At 39.5% G+C, this 24278-nt stretch overlaps 2 protein-coding genes across 6 annotated transcripts in view; one reads left to right on the top strand and one right to left on the bottom strand.

Moving 5' to 3' along the window:
- Positions 1-19973, top strand: part of bach2b (BTB and CNC homology 1, basic leucine zipper transcription factor 2b) — an 85423-nt gene extending 65450 nt beyond the window's left edge. For all 5 annotated transcript variants that reach the window (XM_043219993.1, XM_043219991.1, XM_043219995.1 and 2 more), the window contains 3 exons: positions 5127-6617; positions 12911-13117; positions 15084-19973. In XM_043219993.1, the coding sequence (XP_043075928.1) occupies positions 5127-6617; positions 12911-13117; positions 15084-15536 (2151 nt within the window). In that variant the 3' untranslated portion in view covers positions 15537-19973. The remainder of the gene's footprint in view (positions 1-5126; positions 6618-12910; positions 13118-15083) is intronic.
- A 1435-nt stretch (positions 19974-21408) lies between these two features.
- On the bottom strand, positions 21409-23332 carry gja10b (gap junction protein alpha 10 b). Its single transcript, XM_043219705.1, has 2 exons — positions 21929-23332; positions 21409-21447 (listed from the first exon to the last, which is right to left on the bottom strand). Exons 1-2 carry the CDS (start codon positions 23330-23332, stop codon positions 21409-21411), a joined length of 1443 nt encoding a protein of 480 aa, XP_043075640.1.
- Between the last annotated feature and the right edge of the window lie 946 nt (positions 23333-24278).

Raw genomic sequence — 24278 nt, 5'->3', positions numbered from 1 at the left:
GCAGTTTTGGTGAAATGTATTTTTTTTCCTGAAAAGTAATAATAAAAGAAAATGTCAAATTAGGATTTTGGCACTTGCTATGAGCAAATGCTTATAATAATAACATATTTAAGTCCATATATGTGTGCATTGAATTTTAATGTATTTTTTAAAAAATGAATAAACTAAAAATAGAACTCAAACATTATATACATTTTTAATTAAATGGTTTGAATAACAAATACATAAAATTATAACAACAAAAATAGTGGCAATGCTTTAAATTTCCAAGGTCTCCCTAATTGTAAATAGCCGATTTTTTTTACATGGTTAAAATATTTGCAGGTTTAGTGCGATTGGTCCGTGCAGATGATATTAAAATAACCTTTTTCACAATGTCACACATTTTTTTATGGAGTGCCAAAAAGCTAAGAACGATGATCTGGTCATTTTGAAGGTGTGCGTTTCAAAACCCATTGATCTGCCTTCTCCAACTTTGTGTACGAACCTTCTCATTGCCTATGATGCTCAAAAATGCTGTCTCAGTAGGTTCTGAAGCACAGCCAATAATTGCCCTCACCGTGGCCCCTCATATTCACGTTCAGTGCGAGCCGTGACTTTGTGCTGCAGCGCGGCTCGTTTGTCTGTGCCTGCATTTGGAGTTTAATGTCAGGTTAGTCAGCAGATTTCATATCGCAGGCGTCCCGTCTTCAGTAGAGGTTTTGTATTTTTCAGACAAACTGTAAAGTGCTCGCTCCATTGTCATGCGGATCTTTGCCTCATTAACATTCATGACATGCAGGAATTTGCTGGAGCGAATTTACATAAATTAGCCGTTTCTGCTACTGAGAGGGGAAAGGCAGAAGATCAAAGAGAGAGAGAATGAATGAACGAGAGGGCAGGTGTGAGGGCTTTATAGCATTCCGTGACCTTTTTATGGAAGGAATCGCTTGGCACAATTCCCGAATAGTCAGGAGTTGTCAGGATGTATGATGTACAATTCATGTAATTTCCTGCTTTGTAACAATATGACCCTTTTGAGGCCCAGTGAGGGAGAATAGTCTGTAGTCGGAATTAGCATAAATGGCCCAGATCTGTCGTAGAGATAAATTCGCTCCTTTGTCTGTTTCCCACATAATAAATGTTGTTAACAGGTCCAGTGGCTCATATGTCAAAGTCTGTCCCTTAATGAGCTGCAATAGTGCTTTATTTTTCCTCTTCTGTGAGCACCTTTTGTCTTCTCTTTTGTTGTTCGTCTTGGTAGCGCTACAGTTTTTTTTAAGTTGGATCTTTTCATTTAATTGGTTGAACCTTTCTGAATTATTTGTTCGTAATTGATTGCTTCGTGAATCGGACTGAACCAGTTCTGATGTCTCACGGATCCAGCCACAACAGTTAAAGAGATACTTCATCCAAAAATATAATTCCATCATTTACTCACAATCATGTCGTATTTTTTTCACTAGGAACTAAGCTCTTTGGTTTTTCTTAACATCGTAGACCTTTTCTCTCTCTACATATGTTAAAATGTATAACAGTAACCTAAAATATTCATATTTTGTAATTTGTGGAAAATACTATAAATAAATAAATCTCCTGACTTGTCAGTGAATAAATCTCTAAATTAATTCTAGATTTCAATCTGTTCTCGTGGAGAGTAATATCTGGATTACTATGCTTTTGTGCAGATGTGAGGGTGAGTAAATAATAAATGAATTTGTATTTTTAGGGTGTTATCCCTTTAAGCCTTTGTCTCGGATCGTGTGATCCACCCCCCACCCCATTTTAATTCTAACCCCTCCATCTTTTAATTCTTTCTCTTTGTCTTCACATTTCCACCTCTCCATACTCTTCGTTCCCTCACTTACTTTCCACCCCTCTTACCTTCCTTCTTTTCTTTTGTCTCTATCAGGCTGATGCGTGTGTCACAGAAACACTTGTAGTAGAGTCACAGATGGCGCAGCCAATGCTGCCTTTGCAGCCAGTGTCTGCTGATGTCAGCTGAAAAACACATTTCAGCACTTTTTTCCCCAGCAGAGAGAGCTGTTTGTCAGGCATAGCCTCTCCATACCTTTACACCTCTCGACATAACTGTCTTTCTCCACCTTCTGTCACAAAACGTTGGAAAAATGTAAAAGATTTTCAGGTTTTTGATGATATTCAGTTTATTTTCTAGATAAAGGGTTAAATTCCTATCCCCTTCTATTATGAAATGAGTACAGTTTTCTTAACTAATGCATCAGTTTTGGTATTTATTTTACTAGGAACGTCTGTATTTGATGTTCTGCATTTGCTCTTTTTTTCAATTAGAGCCAAGTATATTTAAAACATCAAATTGCAAAATGCAGCAATATCCAGCCACATATCTACATTTTTACCAGAATGTGATAATAATGTACCATGCGTGTATGTATTAATGTATTAATTTAAATATTTACAATTTCAATGATCGATTTAAATAATGCATTTCATTTAATAAATGAAATACTAATGACACTTTTGCTGCTGAAACAAAAATTAGAAATGTAATTAAAACATCTTTGACAACTTGATTAAAAAAAAGCATCGAAATCATTGGACTATTCACAATAAATCCCACAAATGAACGTGTATATTCACTTATTCACTTTATTAACACTTTAGTGATGAGTGCTTGCTTCACAAAAAAAGAATCCATTAATAGTTTGAATGAAATCTTTCCCTCGTTATGTTTTCTTTTCCTTTCTCTCCTAAGTGGACACATCTAAGAGCCATGATCATCCCTTTCAGACACACATGCACACTCTACATACAATCCTCCCCCACACCGTACACTGTACACACACACATACGACACACACACTAGCACACACCATCCCCCACAAAGATTACGAGTCAGCAGCTTCCTCTCAACAGTGACTGATTGGCGCTGTTGTGTTGCCAGCGGGCAGATGAGCCTCTCTCTCTCTCTCTCTCTGTACTATAATGCGTCTACTGGACACAGACAGCCCCGAATGACTCAGAGTCAGTAGTCATCAGTTTTGTTTGTGTGCATATTTGTGGATGCTATAGAGTCCTTTTTGTGTATGATGGATGAGTATGACATCTCTGAAGGAGATGGAAAATAAATGCCATCTATTATTCATTCAAATCTTTCATAGGATGATTTGATATGTTCTTCATTCTGCACTTTGCAAGATTATACATCGTCACTCGTATATCTGAAATACTTCATTCTGATTGGTCAATCACAGCATTTCACATTTGAATATTCCTGTATAATGAACATTAAACAGTTTACTGTTGTCCCTGGCAACAAGTCTCCTACGCTGTGCTGGGTTTCATGTTTTTGCATCATTCTGCAGTCTCTTTCTTCTCACATACAAAAATAATGCAACTTAAATAAGGGGGGGTTTATCACAAAATAAACCTGTTCGGAAAGATTCGGGTTCATTTTGAGAGAATTTCCATCTAAATGTACATTACTTGTTATATTTTTAAAAGAGTGAAACTGTTTCTTATGTAGTATCTACTTATCATTTGCATTTAAGTTTCAAAATATAACCAAAGTCCAAAGTCTGTGCATGTGCTGTTTTTCAGGCACTGGTATTTGCTTTTAAATATATTTATATTTAAAGATTAATACAGGTAATTCAAATGACTTAACAATAGCTTCACAAGTTTGTACAAGGAAAAAAGGTTTGGAAATTATACTAAAGAATTCTTGGAATGCGTGCTTTTGTGATTTTACTTTAATGAAAGAGAAAACGGTTAGTTTAATCCATAGTCTTTCACTCGGTGTAAGAGTGTATTTCTGTCTAATCAGCTGTGCTTTGACTCATTGTAACAGAAAAGGCTCATTTAACCATTAGCTTGGGTTTTCCCTCCATGCCTTTGCTCTGACTGTAAATATAATCCCCGTGTTTTTTCCTATGGAAAAATCTACAAAACAAATTCTTTGGTTCTGTTGTTACATAGTAGGAAAGAGCTTCTTTGAACTCCCTTCTAACCACAAGAAAAGTGTGATGATAACATCTAGGAAGACTTACTGTTGCTGTTTGTCCCTATCAACAAAACAAACAAACTCATGGTTAACAGTTCATTGAACATTAAATGTTGATCTCATTCCCTCCCATCTATGAGCACAAGTTCACTTGTGCTGTTAAGCACTTTACATCATTGAGGGCGAAGAGAGAGTGCTTTGTGGACTGAACAATGCTGGCCCAGATCAAAGTCCAGCCATTGTAATGTGTCTGAGAACGAAGAGCACCTACATCGACGTCTGTCCATGACGTTTTGATTGTAGAATAGCACAAGCAGAGTCTGACTCACTGGCAGAGAAAGAACCAAATCAAAAGGGTTTTGAGACATTTTAGTACATGCTTTGACTTGAAAGGCTACTTTTAGTGATGTAACGGCAGTGCAATAATTTGCTTTATATTTTTATCAATCAGCGTTCAGTTACAATTTATCTAGTTTACAAGAGAGCCTATACAGAGAGTTAAATAGAGGGGTTGGGGGGGTTGTCTCAAAATATGAAATGCTGTGAGCCTGGATTATTATTTTCTCCCCACCTAAATGCACTTACTCATGTGCGCTAACAGCGTAAAGGCCACAGTGGGCCTGCCAAGCTTTTGCAGGCTCAGGCATTTACCTAATTATGTAGCATTAGGTCAAATGGAAGGCTTCCATATCTGTCTGTGTCTGTCTCTCTCTCTTTTTCACTCTCTCTCTCTCTCAGTAGGCTCAGCATGGCTGTAGTAGGGATAAGCTGTAAGAGTCCTAGAGCCCATTAGGCTTTAAGGTGGCTCACCCAAGGGATAGATGTGACATTATGTTTACAAACCCACAAGCTTCTACCTGTTGCTGTAGTACCATTTACCAACAAACTGGGGGCGCTAGCCAAGCTTAATGTCACATGTCTTTGTTACATACATCAGGTTGGTCTCTTGACCTTACCAACAGCCTCCACTATTTCAATTTTTATTTCCCGCTGTATAGAACATTCAGTGCTGACCTGATAAAAGATTAACTGGCACTTTACAGTGTTTGTTTACGGTCATTTGAGCTGTCGAGTTCTCTCAGCACACTCCAAGTGCCCTGAACAATGGCAGTGCTGATGGTAACATTGGCAATTTCCCCTGTTCTTTCTGTGTGTGTGTCCGCAGGTCAGTGCCCGGGGATTCGCTCCTTTGTTACAGTTTGCCTATACGGCTAAGCTGCTGCTCAGCAGAGAAAACATCCAGGAGGTCATCCGCTGTGCTGAATTCCTGCGCATGCACAACCTGGAGGACTCCTGCTTTCGCTTCCTGGAGGCCCAACTGCGCAGCGAGGAAGACGGCCTGGTCCTCTGTCGCAAGATGGCATCTGAGAGCAATCACTCGGAGGACGAAAGCATGCAACCCGAATTGCTGACGACAACGCCAACTGCAGTGACCCTGTCTGGCTCTCCGCGCTCTCGCCGCGAACACGCCCTTAACTCCTTGCGGCGGCCAGACCACGAGCGGCTGGCAGCAACAGAGGAGTTCACTGATGGACAGATGGACTTTGAGCGACACGGCACCTCAGACCTGCCGCGATGCCCCAAATACAGGAAGTACCAATGGGCATGCAACAAGCACAATAACGACACCTCTTCACACACCAGTACCTCAGGTTTTCCAAGCACATTCAAGGAGATGAACCGGCCGGCTGTGATGCAAATCAAGCAGGAGCCACGCAGCGAGGAAGAGTCCATCTCGCTTTGCCTGTCAGGGGATGAGCAGGACGGTGGTGAAAAGGACGGTGTGGCCGAGATGGAGCTGGATGGTTGCATTGCAGTGGACCAACCCAAAGGCAGCAGCAAGTCACCCACCTGCCTACGAACTCTCTTTAAGAAGGATCTGCCGAGCACACCCCAGCAGCTCTTTGCTAACAGACTTGTCAATGCCCAGGATAAAGGAACCACTCAGGGAGACCACAAAAAAGACTACAGGCCTTCGCTTGGCAATGAGCTTGGCGTCCCTGTGGCGTTCCCCAAAGACGCAGATGGTTTCCCGCCAGGGCTTTCGTTGAAGTCTGCTCCCTGCGATGGTGTGTGCAAGCAAGAGGTGGAGCCGGACCGCCGTAGTGTCATCTTCTCCTCAGGGCCCTGTGACCGACTGGGTACGCCCACCCACTCCCATCCCAGCGGGAACTCACTGGAGAAGGAGCTCTCAGAACACATGCCAAAGGGATTGTGGGCCGGTGCCAGCCAGTCCTTCCCCAGCTCCCAGACCTACTCCCCCAGCACCACAGCCAACGACCCACCCCTGCTTTGCCGCCAAAGGCCCAATACCAGCTGCCCAGTGCCAATCAAGGTATGCCCTCGATCGCCCCCCTCAGAGACTCGAACTCGGACCTCCAGTTCCTGTTCGTCGTATTCTTACGCAGAGGATGGGAGCGGCGGGTCCCCCTGCAGCCTGCCACAGTTTGAGTTTTCGTCCTCGCCTTGCCCCAATGTGACACGGTGTCTCACGACTGACCCGCAAGAGGCAGGCGGTGGGACGGATGCGCTATTTGCACGAGTTCGGCCCCAGATAAAGTGTGAGCAGTCGTATGGAACCAATTCCAGTGATGAGTCAGGGTCCTTTTCGGAGGGGGACAGTGAATCATGTCATGCTCGAGAGCAAGGCCCTGAGGTGAGTCTTTCAGATTTCTCTCTCATGTTTACCGGTTGTCCAACACTCTTCCTTCCAGAAGCACACCGTGCATCTCGTACCCTGAAGTCTGTTCATGCAGAAACCAATTACATTGCGCACTCTGCCCTCATGCTATCAGAGACTTCCCCTTTGATCCCTATTCATTGAAAAGAGCTTCAGACTCCTAATGGGCCAATAAACATTGCAATAATTTTCATGTCTAGGCTGACATGAACGTGAGTAGCTGCAATGATATCACTCTGACCTTTTGTGTGTTGCCTGGAAATTGCTAATAGTGTGGAATAAAGCAGAGAGGAGCAAACATGATTTGTTTTGTATAGGGAAAGCACAGTAAGGAATGACATAAATCGGTTCTCTTGACATGTGATCTTTCCTTTGACAGAAGAGTTTGGCTGAAATTTGGAGAAAGTGATCATTTTTAGTTCACCTAAAAATGACAATTTAGTTATCATTTAATCACTCTTGTGCTGTTCCAAACCTGTATGACTTTCTTTGTTCAGCAGAAGACAGATGTTATCATGTAATGAAAGTCAGTGGAGTCCTGTGTTATCTTTGGACCCCAGTGAGTTTTATTATATGGATAAAGCAGATGAAACATTCTTTAAAATATATTTAATGTTTAACAGAACAAAGTCATACAGGTTTTTAATAACATGAATTTTTGGGAGAACTTTACCTTTAAATTTGATCAAATCAAAATTCTATCAAAACAATTTTTAGCCTCAGTGTTAACATGGAAATGTACAGTACAATGGAAGTGAAGATTAAAATTAAACAGGGCAAAATAGGGCAGCTAAGAATAGGTCAAAAATATATATAGCCTACATACTGTAGGCAAAACTGTAATTCTCATTCTCAGACAATTTTAAAGCGAGTTCACAAACCAAGCCCCAGTGCTTCTTAAGCTTAAGGTATATGATATTTCTCATCATCTTTCTAAAGAAACTGCCCTTTGATGTTGAAGGAGAGACATTGATAAAAGATTGTTTATGAGATTCGGTAAGAAGAGAAAGAATGGTTAAACTGAAGTTGGTTAGAGCATGTTGTCTGATCTGAGTGCGAGTTGAATAAGATTTCACTAGGGATGATGCTGTATATTTTGAAAGAGTAAAGCACTATAAAGGAGAATGAGGATATTCATCTTTATAGACTGGAGATGAGACCTTTAGGAATGCATGTAGGGGCCATGATGGAAACTGGTCCATTGCCATGGCAACACTGAGCACTGAGGAATGAGTTGGCTAGTTTTCAGCACTTTATACATTGTTTCTATGTTGTGCTTAAAAGACATGAGACACAAAGCACAGCACCCAAACAGCTAGACAAGCCTGATACTAATTTCAGAACATTTGGATCTTCATTTGGCTTATCAATGGTGCTTTGTTATTTAAGTGGTTTACTCTATCTTTCCAGTTTTGATTCAGCAACAGATCAAAAATCACTTAAAAATGACTAATTTCACTAAATGGCTTCATTTAGTTTCGGGTACTATGGAGTTAGAATCGTATCTCCAGATGTTCAAGATCTCAGATAGCTGCTGATGCTGAAAGCTCTTTAATGTCACTCTAGTATCTGAAACAGTTTCATTACAAAGTGACTCTGCTTCTCAGTTTCGTTCTACAACCTGACCGTTTCTTTGAAGCTAGGCTGACAGAAGTCTGTTAAAAGGACTGAAAGTCTCGCTTCTTTCATTCAGATGCTTCATAGAGAGCAAGCACTACCTTTCATATTCTTTTCATACTTCATTTACTGTAAATTGATGTCTTATTATTATTGAAAACAGTTATGCAACTTAATGTCTTACCAACAACCTGTTTAATGTTTGTTTTTATAAAAAAATTATATATATATATATATATATATATATATATATATATATATATATATATATATATATATAATATATATTTTACTTTTTTTGTACTTTCTCTCTCCTCTTGTGATATGACATATATATAAACAATATAAACAGACTATTTCACCTTGAGAAAACTTTCTTCGTTTTTACAGCAAAAGGCAGGTGATAGAAAAAGCGTGACAGGATCTGCACACAAACAGAGAAACAGTCTCAAAAATGGCTTCAGCCTGCTGCTCGAAACAATGAATTTCAAGGGAGGAAGGAAGTTGTTATACTGCAGGCTAATCATAGTGCTTGTCTATAGGCCAGTCTAGATACTGGAGTTAAACCAGGTCTTTGAACTTTTCTCTCTCCTTCATGAGTCATAGACAGTATCACTTACACTCTGCGATCAGCACCCATTCAGACAGGAAGAGCTGCGGTCCAAGAGCAACTGTTTTCCCATATCATCTGGCCTTACTTGAACCTGTTTCATACAAAATAATATATACTTTTTGACACCAAAAGATACTGAAGGAGTGAAGTCTTAAGGGCAACTCACTCTGAAGATTTCACTATAGATTGACAGCAGAAGAAAAGACCCTGAGGTAAAAAAATAATAATAATACATGCCTTATTGTGCACCATAATCATATCTTGAGATCTTTAAGAGGATTTCTTTACCATTTTCTAGATGCTTTAGTCATTCGGTTACACTGGGTGAAGTATTGATCTTGAAGTCAGTGGGTGTGATCAGAAAAGCCCATAGACAAAAATCTCACTCTCACTTCTTTATTTTCATTCTTTAAATTAAGACGCAAAAAGCATTAACCCTTTGCACCGCAGGAAGTGAGGAGTGAAGTCAGAACCATTTCTGTTCCTCTCCTTCCGTCTTTAAAGCCAAGCTGCTCTCTCAATATGAGCCGATTGTGGTCTACAAATTATTCGTCAGACTTTGCATTTGTGAACTGTAAAAACCGCACGATCGAAATCGATTGAAAGCTCAGTTTGTTTGTTCAAGTAGAATCGGATATTACAGGTTTCTGTTTAATGAACGGATGTCTATAGTCAGTCTAAAACACTGTTAAATGTGAAACCTGCTTTGATATTAATAAACACAAATGGAACGTTTGTTATGTTGCAATAATTTTTAGTAAAAAATTAAGAAATGTCTGCTTCTTTTCTCAGTTTTATTTCAAAACATTTTGACATACAGTAAAAGAATATAAGAGGTGTATGTTTTTACACAAACTGTACAGCTCACATAATTTGGTCTTGCGATGATTTTTTTTTTTTTTTTAAAGAGAAACTTATGCTCACATTGAAATATCTGGCATTTAATTGATATTTTGGCACATCCGAGTACAGATTGATGCTGTTGAGCTCTCCTCTGAAACCGACTGAGATTAATAGATTCTGTTTCTCAAGAGAAAAATTTGAGAAGCTGGAGATTTAAGTCTCTATTAGCTCTTCACTGAAACTGATTGCCGTATAAGAGAAAATAATTTTATTCCTACAGGATGTCGCTTTTTACTCCAGATGTGTTACATTAGGAATTTACCACTGACCTAGACAGGCATTCATACAGGCCATTTATCTTAGGCATACGCATACACACACACACACACACACAGACGCTTTGGTCCTGATAGGGAGGAAGCCCCATGGTGACCACAGACAGGCCCATCACTCCATTAGACAGAGTGAGTGTGTGCATGTGTGTCTGTCCTGTGTCTTTGAGGGGATGCATGCACGTGTATGTGTGTGTTCATGGATAGCTTTCCCCCATTACTCAGCCCCTGTGGAGAGTTCCAGTAATAGCAACAGGGCTGAGAGAAGAAAAACAAGAGAAGAAAGGAGGAAAGAAAAAAAGAGGAATATCTTAGGGGTTGTTTCAGATTGTTTTCTTATCTGTGTCACATGGCTTCTCATTACCGAGACATGTGAAACGAAGACATACATAGCTGCACAGTAACGATTCTGAGAATGTCTGAAGGACAGTAATGATATTTAGCAAATAGATGATCTAATTACCTCTAAAGGCATTTTAACTGACCAGATGGCAAACTTTGCTTGTTGTTTGCACATTAAAGTGCATTTTACTCGCATTAGACAGCTCATCATAAAGACGGTGTGCCGATAATATCGCTAAAATATCTGTGCGTGACTTCAGGCGTTTGCCCTCTCTTATTTCAGTCACCTCTTTTGTTCGTCGCCTTCCCACAATTCCCTTTTGCAGATGTCCATGCTAAGAGAAAGGAAGCAAGGGACAAAAAGAGTGGGGCCACTTTGCTCCCAGTAACAGATGAGTCCTACTTTTCACTCCAAGCCCATTTCAAGGATAATGACCTATAGAAAGAGTAAAGGGACAAGAAGAGAGAGAGAGCGAGACAGAATCGGGATCACGTTTGAATTTATAAGCGCCGCTGGTGTGTGTTCTGTCATCTCTGCCGGCTTTCTAAACTGGTTCTGGTGGTAAGACACTAAATATAGACATCATTCTTACTCGCACACACACACACACACACACACACACCTCAAACCGATATACCAGAGAGGGGAAGGACACATGAGAAGGTCATAGAAAGAAAACCACATTTCTCTCCATTAAAAAAAAAAAATCTGATCATTAAGACAACACAAAAATCACACCGAGCATGTATGCACGCGGAGCAGTTCTCGATGTCGGCTGAGCTGTGAGAGTAGAAAAAGGTCTGTCCATCATTTATTAATGATGCCGTAGAGACAGAACGGGCCGACCTGCCAGTGCTCCGGGCCCCCTGCTGCTCTGCGCCAGACTGAGCCAGATCTACACTTTCATCTTCTCTCAGTCTCAACCAGAGTCACCGTGGGCTTCTCAGCAGAGCGGTCCACTTCACATGGAAGAGTAGCTGCACCGCTGTGGTTCAGGTTTATGGGGTCATAATCACACAAAGCCCATGTGAGTTTTTAAGTAGGGCAGTACTATAGTCAGTATACTGGCTACGCTATGGTTGCCTCATTCATTAACAGCTCTAGTTTACGTGAGGCTATTTTCATATTATGCCGAATAACTGAAAAATAGCAGATTTAATAACATTTTATTTCTGAATAAATTAAAAATGAAATGCCAAAATTAAAATAAGCTGTTTAAAATACGTCTAGTGAGTTTTGGAATTCGATGTGCTGTATGAAGTTATATGCACATTTTGAGATGTACATTAAACATGAATTAGTTGTTTTAAATATTAAGCATGCATAAGTGGTTGGCAAAGGTCATTTTAAAGACAAATATAGGGAAAATGATTATGAACACTAAAAGAACAATACCAAAACTCATAATATGATAAGGTGCTAATATATTGTATCATTTTCAATTATGTACCATCTTTCCACGTGGAATTTTAAAATAATTATTAAAAACTATACATTTGTTTAGCAAGAATGCATTAAATTGATCAAAAGTGTCAGTTTAAATGAGATTTAAAATGGTGTTCTTGTAAACTTTATATTGATCACACAATTTTGAAAAAGCCACAAAAAGCTATTTCACAACGTGTCTGTTCTACTTGATTTTTGATCAGATAAATGCAGACTTGGTGACTTTTTAAAGTATTAAAACAGAAGTCAGACAGAAGTCTTACCTAGTCTTAAGCCGGTACAAATACAATGACAATCTCTCTCAAAACCATCACCAGATTTACCTATTATTTCTCGCTCCCTCACACTATAACTTAACCTGAATTTTCCTGTCCTCGTGACACTCATTCCTTCACTCATCCCTCATCCTCTGACAACAGCAGGGTGTCGAAGTATGACATGCCCTCAGAAAGCCCTCCAGACCATGATGGAGAGAAGTCAAATGATGCTTTATACTGTCAAACGCTCATAGTACATGAAGGAGACACGATTTCCTACTCCGCTGAGCGCGTGCATGCATGCGACGTTATGTTCAGAATCCACTGACAGCTTAGCTCGTTAACACTTGTTATTTGCACACTCATGCCCTCTGGTAATCACCTGACAGGAATGAGAAACAGAGGAAGAAACGACCTAAAGCAGCTTTTATCTCATCTCTCTGACAAAAAGATGCTTTCTTATCCCCGTCTTTCTCACTCTTCCTTCTCAGTCTTTGTTCCTTTCTGTATTTCTTGCTCTTCTGACCTCTTTGTTAATAAGTGATGCTGGTAGACGTAAGCTTGTGTGATACTGGAACCCATGAGAAATGCTCTTTATACGTGTGAAGAACTGTGCCTCCATCTACTGGGGATGAAATACATTGCAAGTTCGGTTTTGTTTTTTTTTGTTTCTTCAAACTAATGGCATAGTAAAACGCCTTGTGTGATGCTGTTTGCGTCGGGTTCTCTTGTTCCGCCATCAGCTGACACAGAAATGCCTTCAAGAGTTATACATATAATTAAACATTATAACTCTTTGCTCATGTATGTCTTTACAGGTCAAGCTTCCGTTTCCAGTCGATCAAATCACAAATCTTCCACGCAACGACTTCCAAATGATGGTGAAAATGCACAAGCTGACCTCGGAGCAGCTGGAATTTATCCACGACGTGCGCAGACGCAGTAAAAACCGCATCGCGGCCCAGCGCTGCCGCAAGAGAAAACTTGACTGCATCCTGAACCTTGAGTGTGAAATACGCAAACTGGTAAGCACACAAACACATTTCCGCATGTGACAAAACATCTTTATTTTACACACCGGCCTTCGGGTTGTTATCGGGCACCAGAAGCGACAGGGGACCTTATCTTATAGGCTGTCGCGTTGCCATGGCAGCACAGCCACCTGTCAATCACAGAGCCGGTCCCATGCTGTTTCCGTGATGGAGGCGGAGCCAAGCATCTTTGATGTGTGATGCAGTGTACGTGCATGAAGCCTGACAGCCTGAGCTTTGATGCCACATGCGCATCCTCTATATAATCTCACAGGCAGCAGCGGGGGAGATGCCTCTGCTCCTCTTCTTTTCCTCCTCCTGCTCTTCCGTCCTCTTATCGTCAGAGTTTGACAGCTATATTAAAGCGCAACTGAAATGAAGTTGTAGCATGAATGAATTTATGAAGACTGGAGATGTGTGAAGTGTGTAGATCTCCATGGAGATTGAAAGCGGGAAGACAGTGTTAGTGCTGCAGGGTGACCTACATACTGTATCTCAGCCGGTCCCTATAGATCACTGTACATTCAAACAAAGTGTGTATGCAAGCGTGTGGAGCAGGTTTCGACCAAAAATATTACTTCAAGTTAAATACAAACCTACATACTATGATTATGCTTAGTAAGTGTTTACTTTGCTGAACAGGGTCCTTTCAATAAAAAAAAAACAACTCTAAATATGGTAATATAAGGGAATTTAAATTAAAAATTAAAATTACTGTTATTTCACTAGTGACTATTTAAGCTCAAATTCAAATGTAATAACATATTTCCGTTATATGTATATATAAATATATGCTATCAAATGGTAAAACACATCCAAAATAAATGTTTATTTGTACATGTGTGTGTACATTTACTATTTACATATTTACTATTTACATATAAATACACACTCATACAGTATATACATCACTGTGTATATATATATATATATATATATATATATATATATATATATATATATATATATATATATATATATATACACACACACATATTTGTTTGTTTTTTATATATATATATATATATATATATATATATATATATATATATATATATCAGTTATGTTTTCAGATCAGGACAATACATCTGATATATCAATATAGATCTGTGCATTAGTTTGAATACAGCCTGTTAAAGCTGTCACTGTCTGTGAATTCATCAGTAATAATCAAACGACAATAATGCTGAATGAAAAAAAAGACAAACCAAAAACTATTGTCTGCAAACATTTAGATACTTTTATTATAGAAACATTTATATAAGAACACTTATTTTAAATAATTAATTGTTTTAAAAAGTAGCCTGCTTTATATAATAAAAAAATGTATTTTAAATTTATATGAAAATGTAGCCATGTGCAGTAATATTGAAAACAGAGTGTGAAGCATTGTGATATTGAGTTGATAATTATAATCTTAACTGAATTGAAAAGTGAAACCAAGATTCACACTCTTACTTTTAAGATGACAGTACTGACACACATATATTTTAACTATAAACAGAATTTTGATTCATTTTGGAATTGGAAGAAATCTGAATCAGATCATATGTATATATATATAAATATTTCTATCTTTATATGCTTCTCTGCTGGAAAAATGATTACTTATTGTGTGTATATATTTATATAGGATTATATTCAATATGAAAAATATTTATATGAAGTATAGTTATTTTTTATGCTGCACTGAAATATTGATATATTAAGAACAGAAAAAACATAACGCTTCAGATTATCAGTTGGGGGTGAAAACACTAAAAATTAAATCATTCAAAACACTGATACTTGATATACAAATTTGCAAGTATGCCCAGCAGTCTCTGCAAAGGGATGTCTATAAATACTTCTCTGTAATCATTACCAACTCAGAAGTTCATGCAGGATGATGGTTATTAATCAAAAAGTGTGTGAATTACAGGTTTCAAATGTGTGTGTGCTTTCTGTGTCCACCCCTCAGGTGTGTGAGAAGGAGAAGCTCTTAACAGAGCGCAACCAGTTGAAGGCGTGCATGGGAGAGTTATGGGAAAATTTCTCCTGTCTGTCTGAGGAGGTGTGTCGAGACGTGCAGCTGAGCCCAGAACAGGTCCATCACTACTGCCCCATTCTGCGTCCCGGCAACCAGGCCCTGCCCACCGGCAGCATCGACCTCACCACTTGCTCCACCCCCGAACAGAGCTTCCACAAATCGGCAACAGCAAAAGACGGTCAACCGCGACCGGCCCAGTGGAAGACCGGAAACGGGTCCGAAGACGCAAGCAACGACAGGGAGGAGCAAGAACCCGGCTCCACCTACCTGGAGGCGGGGCTGTCCCTAGAACAGTCCAATCAGACGGTGACAGTAGACTTCTGTCAGGAGATGACAGATAAATGTACAACCGACGAACAGCCCAACAGAAAGGACTGTACCTAATGACGGTGGTTTCTCTGTGTTGATTTGTTTTACAATGTTTTTTTTATTATTTAATTTAGTTACGTCTTCTGACAAACCCTCAAAAATCGAGGGCTGTTGAGATGGCCAGCCTCTGCCAGTGTTTTTTTTTTTTTTTATATATATATATACATATATATATATATTTATGTCTTTTTATTGTCTTTTTTTAAAACAAAGGTTGACACTACAGTTGTCTTAACAGCAGCAATACTGTTCTCCAGGTTCTCTCTCATTCAGCCATGGCAGAGTGGCTGAGACCTTCTCACAGAACTTCACGATGGTGCTACACCTTTCCATGACAGTGGACAGCAACACTGTCTGTTTCCAATTACAGTCCATTCAGATGGGATGGGCTCTGACCACATCTCAAATTCAGACCTCTACGGACCTAGCAGCAGCTTTTTGCTTCTCTCTCTCTCTCTCTCTCTCTCTCTCTCCTTCCCTCTCTCCACCCCACCTCCCTTCACTATTCCTGCCCTCTACCTCTAAATCTCTACCATCCTCCTCTCCTCTCTTAGACACTCTCTTTCTCTTTCTCTTTCTCTTTCTCTTTCTCTTTCTCTTTCTCTTTGTGGCCCTTGTCACAGTAAATTCAAACTCAGGAAATATTCTGAATGTTCAGTATAACTCATGAAAAAGAAAAAAATAATACAGATGTTTTTTTTTTTTTTTTTTTTGTTTGTTTGTTTTTTACAGCAGCTAGACTGTAAATGTCTATATGCAAAAATGTCTTCTGCATCATACGTTTATAGTGTCTGTGTACCGCAACACTTAATTTGTACAGATGGTGGTATCTAAAACATTCCTCCTTTGCCTTCCACAGCACTGATACGAAAGAAAGTACGATTCGCGTCATAGTTTCGCCCACCTTTTTTGCGTCAGCAATACTGTACCATTGGATGTTTTCGAGAAAGTGCTCGCTCGGCAGAAAGCGTATTGTAAATAGTGCGGCGCATGGAGACGGTTTCGGTAATATTGTACAGGTAGAACTTTAGATGGCTTTTTTTGTTTTTTCTTTGCTTTCTTTTTTTCTCTGGGGTTTTATCAAGCACCTTTTTGTCACGAAGGGAAAATCGTTGCTGTTTCCTGTCTCAAATGAATTCCCCATGACGATGGGTGTGCTTAAACTCAGGAAACTAGCATTCTTACACTCACGCATGCACACACACGCTCGCATACGAACCCCCCCGCCCCCCGGTGCAGCGCATAGAGCCCCTTGCATGTAATTTGGATGTAAATGGTGTGCGTAGTGGTGAGCTGTTCTCCTTTAAATGTGAAAAAGTGCTCTCTGAGGAAACCTTATTTTTTATCAGTATTTACAGTGTGTTCACGGACACCTCCGAACAGTGTTATCTAAAACAAACGTCATCAAGATCCCACACCCTTTCAGTTTCGGCCCACTTTACCGCTCTGACAGGAACAGGAAATGACGTTGAAGTCAATTAAAGGGCCTCGCCCTTGACTTTTTAATTTTTTATTTTTTCCCCCCTCAGCACTCGTTGACCGTTTAGCACTTCAGAAAGGGTAGATTTCTTTTTCAGGACCCTAAAAAGTCTGAAATTGAAGCACTTAACGCTGACACTTAAAAGCGTCTTTTCAGGCAGATGATCTTTAACGACTTGGTATCTTATAAAGAACGTTTTCAAGTTTAAATGAAAAAGATAAAGGAGTGTTCAAACTGCATATTTATGGAAGACACTAAAAAAGAAGCATCGGAAATCTGATCTGAGTTGTATGGAATAAGCCCATTCTTTAAAGTCGTCCTATATTTCCCTTTATTGTACATTTGTTAGACACGTATATCCATACTAATGGGATTGCATGCTGCCTGTATGTTTTATATAGTTTGTTTATAGAGTTTCTTTGCCTCAAAATGTAGGCCTCGGAAAAACAGTTCGATGGTTGTTTGGTTGAGCATAAACTGAGCGTGTTTTTCTTTAAAAAAAAAAAAAAAAATGAAAATGAAAAGAAAAAAAATTGGATCTCCCAACAGTTGGGAATGCCTCTCAGTTGACACAGTTCTATATTATTTGAATGACCTTTGACCCCTAGAGCTCTATGTATGCGTGCTTGTGTATTTGCCAGTCTGATAAATATTCAGACGCGTTTCAAGTTGTAATGCATCCCCTCTCCTACTCGTATGCAAGCACACACACACACACACACACACACACACACACACACACACACACACTGGGTGGAGTGTCTCTCCTGGGATGTAGAATCTAGAGGTGTTGTGATGGATAGTTGTGCTGTTGTTTTCATTGTGGATCTTTTTCTCTTTCTCTCTTTCTCTTTTTTTCTAAAGAAATTGAAACAGTATTTGCCATTTCTAAATTGTAATCAGGTACAAGACTAGAACTAAAGATTTATGGGTCCAAGTGGACATTTGTGCACACATATGCAAATCATCCCTATAATGATGCGTTTTTCTTATTTCATGTTGTATAAATAACGAATAATGAAGCGTGGAAAGCATGAACTTCCACTTGACAAGCACACTGTCGTACACTTGAGAATCTATGTCCACAATTTTGACATTTCTGAAGAAACAAAAAAACAAAAAAACGAAAGGTCACACCTGCATCAAGGCGATCCAAAAACATTTTCTCAAATTTGCTTTTGTTTGCGTTCCTCGCATAGCAATGTGTTTGTTGTGTTCTTGTTTATTTGTGCCGTCTGTGATACGGCTGACTCCTCATGCTTGCACACTTGGCCTTAAGAGCCTGGGGATGCTTCGGTTCAGGCCGACGTTTCGATGCAGATGTGGAAGAAACCGGGAGTCTGGGTGACACGGATTGGAATTCTGACCTCTGTTAGCCTCTGTTACTAAAAGCTGCATCATGTTTGCCTCCACGGTGACTTCAAAGGTTCGCCCTGGTCACAGAAAGCCTCACAGGTTAAATAAGCTTATTAGCTGTCCTCTCAACAACACGTCTTTGCTAGTTTTGTTGTTTTACAGACATTTTATTTTCGTATCGGACTCGTGGTTGCTCTTGTATCTTGTCTCAGGGTGCGTGCCTACTTTTTTTTTTTTTATTTGGTCCTCACGCGTTTTTTGATAGTAGCTGGTGAGCTCAGCTTCCATTTGCGTATTTTTGTGTCTTGCGTTTTTTTTTGTGTGTCCTCTTATAAAGCTAACGGGGTGGGTAGCATGATTTTCTTTTTTGAGTTTTTAAGCTAAGAATAATTGATTCGTAGAGAAAACCAACTACATTTGCACAATTATTTTGGATTAAAACCCAACAAGGGCTATGTAATATCTCAAAATAAAACCCAGCAATTAGTTTTTGGTTGTCAATTGGCTGCTACAGCTAATCGTTTAAGCTTTCGATTTGCAATTGCGTTCAAAAGACGTGTATTTTAAGCTTTGTTAGTGTATTAAGAACTAATACTGTACAAGAAAACACCCTACATGTCTTCATCTATGTAAGCTCCCATTTGATGTCGTTTGTTTAAATAATTTGGTTTCGTTCGTGCTGCTCCTCTGAAATATGAACACTGGCGTTCCAAAGCGTTGCTCAAAAACATGCCTTTTTCACAATTTGCTTAACTTTATAAAACATTTAGTATTCGGACTGATAACGGCATAAAGAAAAAAGGCAAAATGTTTACAAAAAGGTGTCGTGTTTTACGAGAATTTTGCCATGTACATAGAAAGCACGAGGTTCGTTCGAATGGATAGGTTTAGCATTCTGTCTCTTTGTTTTGTACGTTTTTACAAGCGAACAGAGAAATGGCCGTTTGATAACTATGCTCCTTTTCCTCAAGTTGTCTTTTTGCCCGACGGGGATGCTCCAGTGTACCATGAATACAAAGTGCACCTCCAACTTTGCCTTAGAACTTCCAGAGGCCATAGTTCACATTCAAGTGAAGTGTGTATGCAGGGGCTGTGAGCCCCCATGTTTCGGCTAGCAGAGCGGACTCTCTCTCTCTCACACTTATCTACCTGTGAAATCCTTCATACCTCTCATTACTGGTCAATGACTGTATCAGCAAACTGCATCAGGTGTTTTTTCTACATGCTTTTTACACAGATTATATGGATTATTGTATTGGTAGATTTTGGTGCATCATTTTTAATGGAATAGCTCTTTGGCTTGTAGTCACACGAGTTGTTTTTCTCTCTCTATCTCTCTTTCTGACTCTTTATCGCATTTTTTCTAGAAGACTGTTTTGTGTTAATATTGTCGATTTGAGATAGCTGTTTCTTTGCTTATTCTGTACTAAGAGTTTTTACTTTTTTTCATTTTGAAATGCTACATGACCCTAATGAATTTAATGACTTAAAAACCATTGTACATACGGTATTGTGCAGGACTCATTTTCATGCATTTCAATTGCTAGTGTTATATAAATGACAGATTTTGTCTAGACACCATTTCTGTTTATGAAATAAAGAAACATATCATGTAATTTGTGTTACAGTTGCTTGATTCTCCTTCAATATTGTATATCTTGAGAGAGATAAGGGACGTGTGTTTTTTTCCGCATGAAAGGTTCATTCTAATTTTACAGGAAGATTTCACAATTGTATTCAACACCATTGGATATTTATAAAAAATTTTTTAAAAAAGTCAGGCAAAATCAAAGTCAGCCCTCATTCTGAAGGCCCTCTTTCCAAAGTTTACCTTCTTTGAGGTCAGCAAGGCTGGACACACTCTGGTGAGTTTTATAGTTCTTTTCCTCCCTGATTTAAGTCAATTCAGTCACACAAACAATAAAGCAATTGTCGAGGGGGTTTAAGTTTCTCTTGTTTTACACGGGTCATATGTGTAATATGTACAATTTTATTTTCGTACTACCATGTTTTTTGTTAATTATATATTTGAGTACTTGCATCTAATATTTAGAGTGGTTATATATTATAATGGTAGCTATATTTGTGAGAGACCAGGAAAACTCACGTTTTTTACTTTTGTCCAAGTACTCAATAATTAAAGCCCAAATATCTTTAAATTAAGTTTCCCTCTGCTGGGTGAAGAGAGTTACTGCATCTAGGTTGAGACTAAATTTAGCATAGGTCTCATTAACATATCGATGTATTATATTGATATATTAATGACGCCTGAGTTACTAGTAGATATATGTTGCTTCCACTGGTGGAGACTTAACTTTTAACTTTTTAAAAAAGACATGTACTAGATCAACATACTATAATGACATGAGGTTTAACAGTGTTAAAGGTCAAACATTTTATAATATGAAGTTCACCAGCAGATGGCAGTAGAGCGCATACTCATTCTGAAGTCATCCGCTTCAGGATATTTTGTTTATAAAATATTAAGTACTAAATATTGGAGAAAGACAACCAAAGTTCTAAAAAAATATTGCAGTGAATACAAAAGCACTTTATTTGACAGGCAGGGATTGGTAACAGGTGCTGTTTTTTTTGTACAAGACTTTAAAGAAAAGTAAGAAAAACGTTTAAGCCCTTAAATCTTGACATTCAAAAATACGTCCGATGATATCCACCACTATCTATAAATTGTACAAAAGAGTATGCCAAATTATTGTCAATGAAATGTCATAAGTCAATTCGCCTCTTTAAATAATGATTTTTTTCTCCATTGATTGCTGTTTGAGCTCAGTCAAAGAGTTCATATGCAAAATGTCACAGCACAATTCATGTTCTTATTAAACACCGTTAATGACATGTTAAAACCAGAAATGCTACAAGCGCTGAAAAGAGGTGTTAAAATGCTTTCTTGAGAGCAGCAAGTTATTTAAATGACTTTAATGTGTAATCGTAATGTTTGCGGTAGGAGTCAATGAAAATGAAGCCACGGGAACACACAGCGATATCCGTCCCATTGCTGTCTGCTCAGAGGACAGTTGATACTCCACAATGTCACTTTTTCATGATTGAAGACAATTCCAGAATCATGCTCTGAAAAAAGAGAAGTTATTTATATTTACTGGAATAAATAATTAGCCTTTATCAATCTTTAAAATGTATACTCTGTCCTAATATAGGTGCTCTTTGCCCACACAAAATATGTGTTTATTTATCAATTAATCTATAATAATAATTTAAAAAATAATCTAAACTTAATAAATCAGGTGCATGTGAATGACACTGTTCATAACTATAACATTTGACATCACTCGTCACAGTTTCTGGGTCCAAACACTATCAAAACCATACAACAAATGGGGCTAATACACACTCTTCTGTAGCACTAGCAAAAAAAAACACTTTTTAGACAGTAGTGGTATGCAAGACATTGTCAGTCCGGAAACTGTACACCATGAGTTTTTAAAAGTGTAAAGTGCTAAGAGTGGTTGTCAACGGCTGACAAGAAACCCACTTGAGTGAAAGAAACAGTATTTGTTTTCTCACAACTCAACAAATGTGTTTTTCTACTCACCATTGACATTCTGCGTCCAGTGGCAGGAGGAGGTGTCATAGCTGGACTCTCCCCTTGAGCTATACGGTTGGCCTCGGTGTCCGATCCACTTTTGGAGGCTGCACCTTCGGACGAGCTTTCTGAAAGCCCTCGCGACATGAAACTAGCTTTCCTGGCAGTGGGGTAGTTCCCGCTCTCCTGGGAATCGCTCTCCTCGCTGAAGTCTTTACATTGACTGACTCGGCTCTGTTTGCGTAACGCTGCCGGTATCTCTATGTTACTGGCTCTGAGTGAAGCTCTGGGCTGATGAGCGATGTTCTTGGGCGGTCCAGAGCCCTTGGGCCCAGACTCCTCGCTGCTGCAGGAGTGCGTGCGGTGGTCTAAAGTGGACCGTCGTTCAGTTGCTCCCAACTGTTGGAGAGCATGAAATTCAGGATGGCTAGGAAGACGGTGCTGCCTGTGGGGCTGCTCAAATCCATTAGGGTCACTGTTTGGCACCTCTTGGCTAGATGGAGGAGCAGCCATTGGCATATAGAGAGGCATGGTTGCCGCCTGTCCATCGGGTACAACCGCGAGGGAAGTGTGCGTCAAATGCATAAGTTTTTGTGGTGAGGAATTGGTAAGGATGCATATTTGTTGGACCATGGAGTTTTTCTTTGACCTGCAAATACTTTCGTCATCTCCAGTGTACTTGGATCCATAAATGGCCTGCTTGATCTGTTTCACACCAAGGTGGAATATCTCCAGAAGATTGAGGAACAGGGACACCCCTGCAATAACTAGCATGAAAATCATGAAGATGCTCTTCTCCGTTGGCCGTGAAACAAAACAGTCCACGCTGTTGGGGCAGGGGTCACGCTCACACTTGTATAATGGCGACAGTCCGATACCGTAGAGCACGTATTGCCCCACTATGAATCCCACTTCCACCACCGACCTTGTTATGATATGCAACACATATGTGCGCAGCAAGGAACCCCTCAGAGGAGCCTTCCTCACTTTCTTCTGCTCTTCCAGCTTCCGAAGCTCCTTCTCAATCCTTTTGTGCTCCTCCAAAGCTTCCGTCTCCTCCAGCTCCACCTTTAGCTGAGCTTTTTTCTTGTGGCGCTCCTTCTCCAGTGCTCGGAGCCGGTACAGTGCGTGTCCCATGTACACCAAAGACGGTGAGGAGACAAATATGATCTGTAACACCCAGTATCGGATGAGGGATATGGGGAACGCTTGGTCATAGCAGACGTTCTTGCACCCAGGCTGTTCTGTGTTGCACACAAACTCACTTTGCTCATCGTCCCACACATCTTCCGCGGCAACCCCGAGCACAAGCATACGGAAAATGAAAAGAATGGTGAGCCAGATTTTGCCCACAATGGTGGAGTGAATGTGTACCTCCTCCAAGATACTCCCTAACAAGTTCCAATCTCCCATTTTCGCATGGCCTAAAACTGACAGAGTGAAGGTTATAAATATCTAGGAAACTGTTAGGTAGGTAGGTAGGTAGGTAGGTAGGTAGGTAGGTGGGTGGGTAGGTAGGTAGGTAGGTAGATAGATAGATAGATAGATAGATAGATAGATAGATAGATAGATAGATAGATAGATAGATAGATAGTAAAAATGTACTACATCCAATTATAAAGGGAAACTTACATTTTTGTGGTATTCACAGAACACTTGCTGCATCAGTCCATCACACAAAAACAATATTATATAACTCCAGTATCTTTTCTCCCTCGTGGGATTGTATTTAGTACTCTTCTGTGAACATGGCTTTGTTGAATGAAGTCCAGTTTCTCTGTGCATTGAACTCATACAATGCTGCTATCGATCTGTAGGCTGGACGCTACCCTGAGGGGCTAACTTGCATCACAACTGTTGAGGGCGGGTCAGGGGGAACATATTAGCAACAATCCCAAAATACCCCATGACCTGTGTAGAATTATGCCAAAATATCAATAGTTTAGGAAATTAATAACGAATACTTGTAAAACCTGAACGCATTATTGATTACCAAATGACTACCAAAACTGAAGACATTTCTACAGAGTTCATTGTAGAGCACTCCTTTTTGAAACATTTATTGTTGCGTAATGTATTATTCACTAATTGTGACAAATAATATGCAGTGTAACGTTTCTATTTTACAGTATTTAGTAAGCAACAAGTATTTCATTAAAACGGCCTTGTTTTTAGGCGAGACATTATGATCAATAAGACACATCCGATTTCATAGTCAAACGCTGGAAGGGCTATTTTTAGTTTTCTGTAGTCTGAGAGTGATGTAACGAGAGGGTTGCTGAAAACCACCTTCAGCTGTTAATCACTTAGAAATATGATATATGTAATTATAAGTGGATACTGTTCAGCTTCACGTAAC

Source organism: Puntigrus tetrazona, chromosome 20, assembly GCF_018831695.1.
Source record: "Puntigrus tetrazona isolate hp1 chromosome 20, ASM1883169v1, whole genome shotgun sequence".
Taxonomy (NCBI): Eukaryota; Metazoa; Chordata; class Actinopteri; order Cypriniformes; family Cyprinidae; genus Puntigrus; species Puntigrus tetrazona.
Note: the sequence above shows the minus strand (reverse complement) of the source record. Positions and strands in the feature narration are given on the sequence as shown.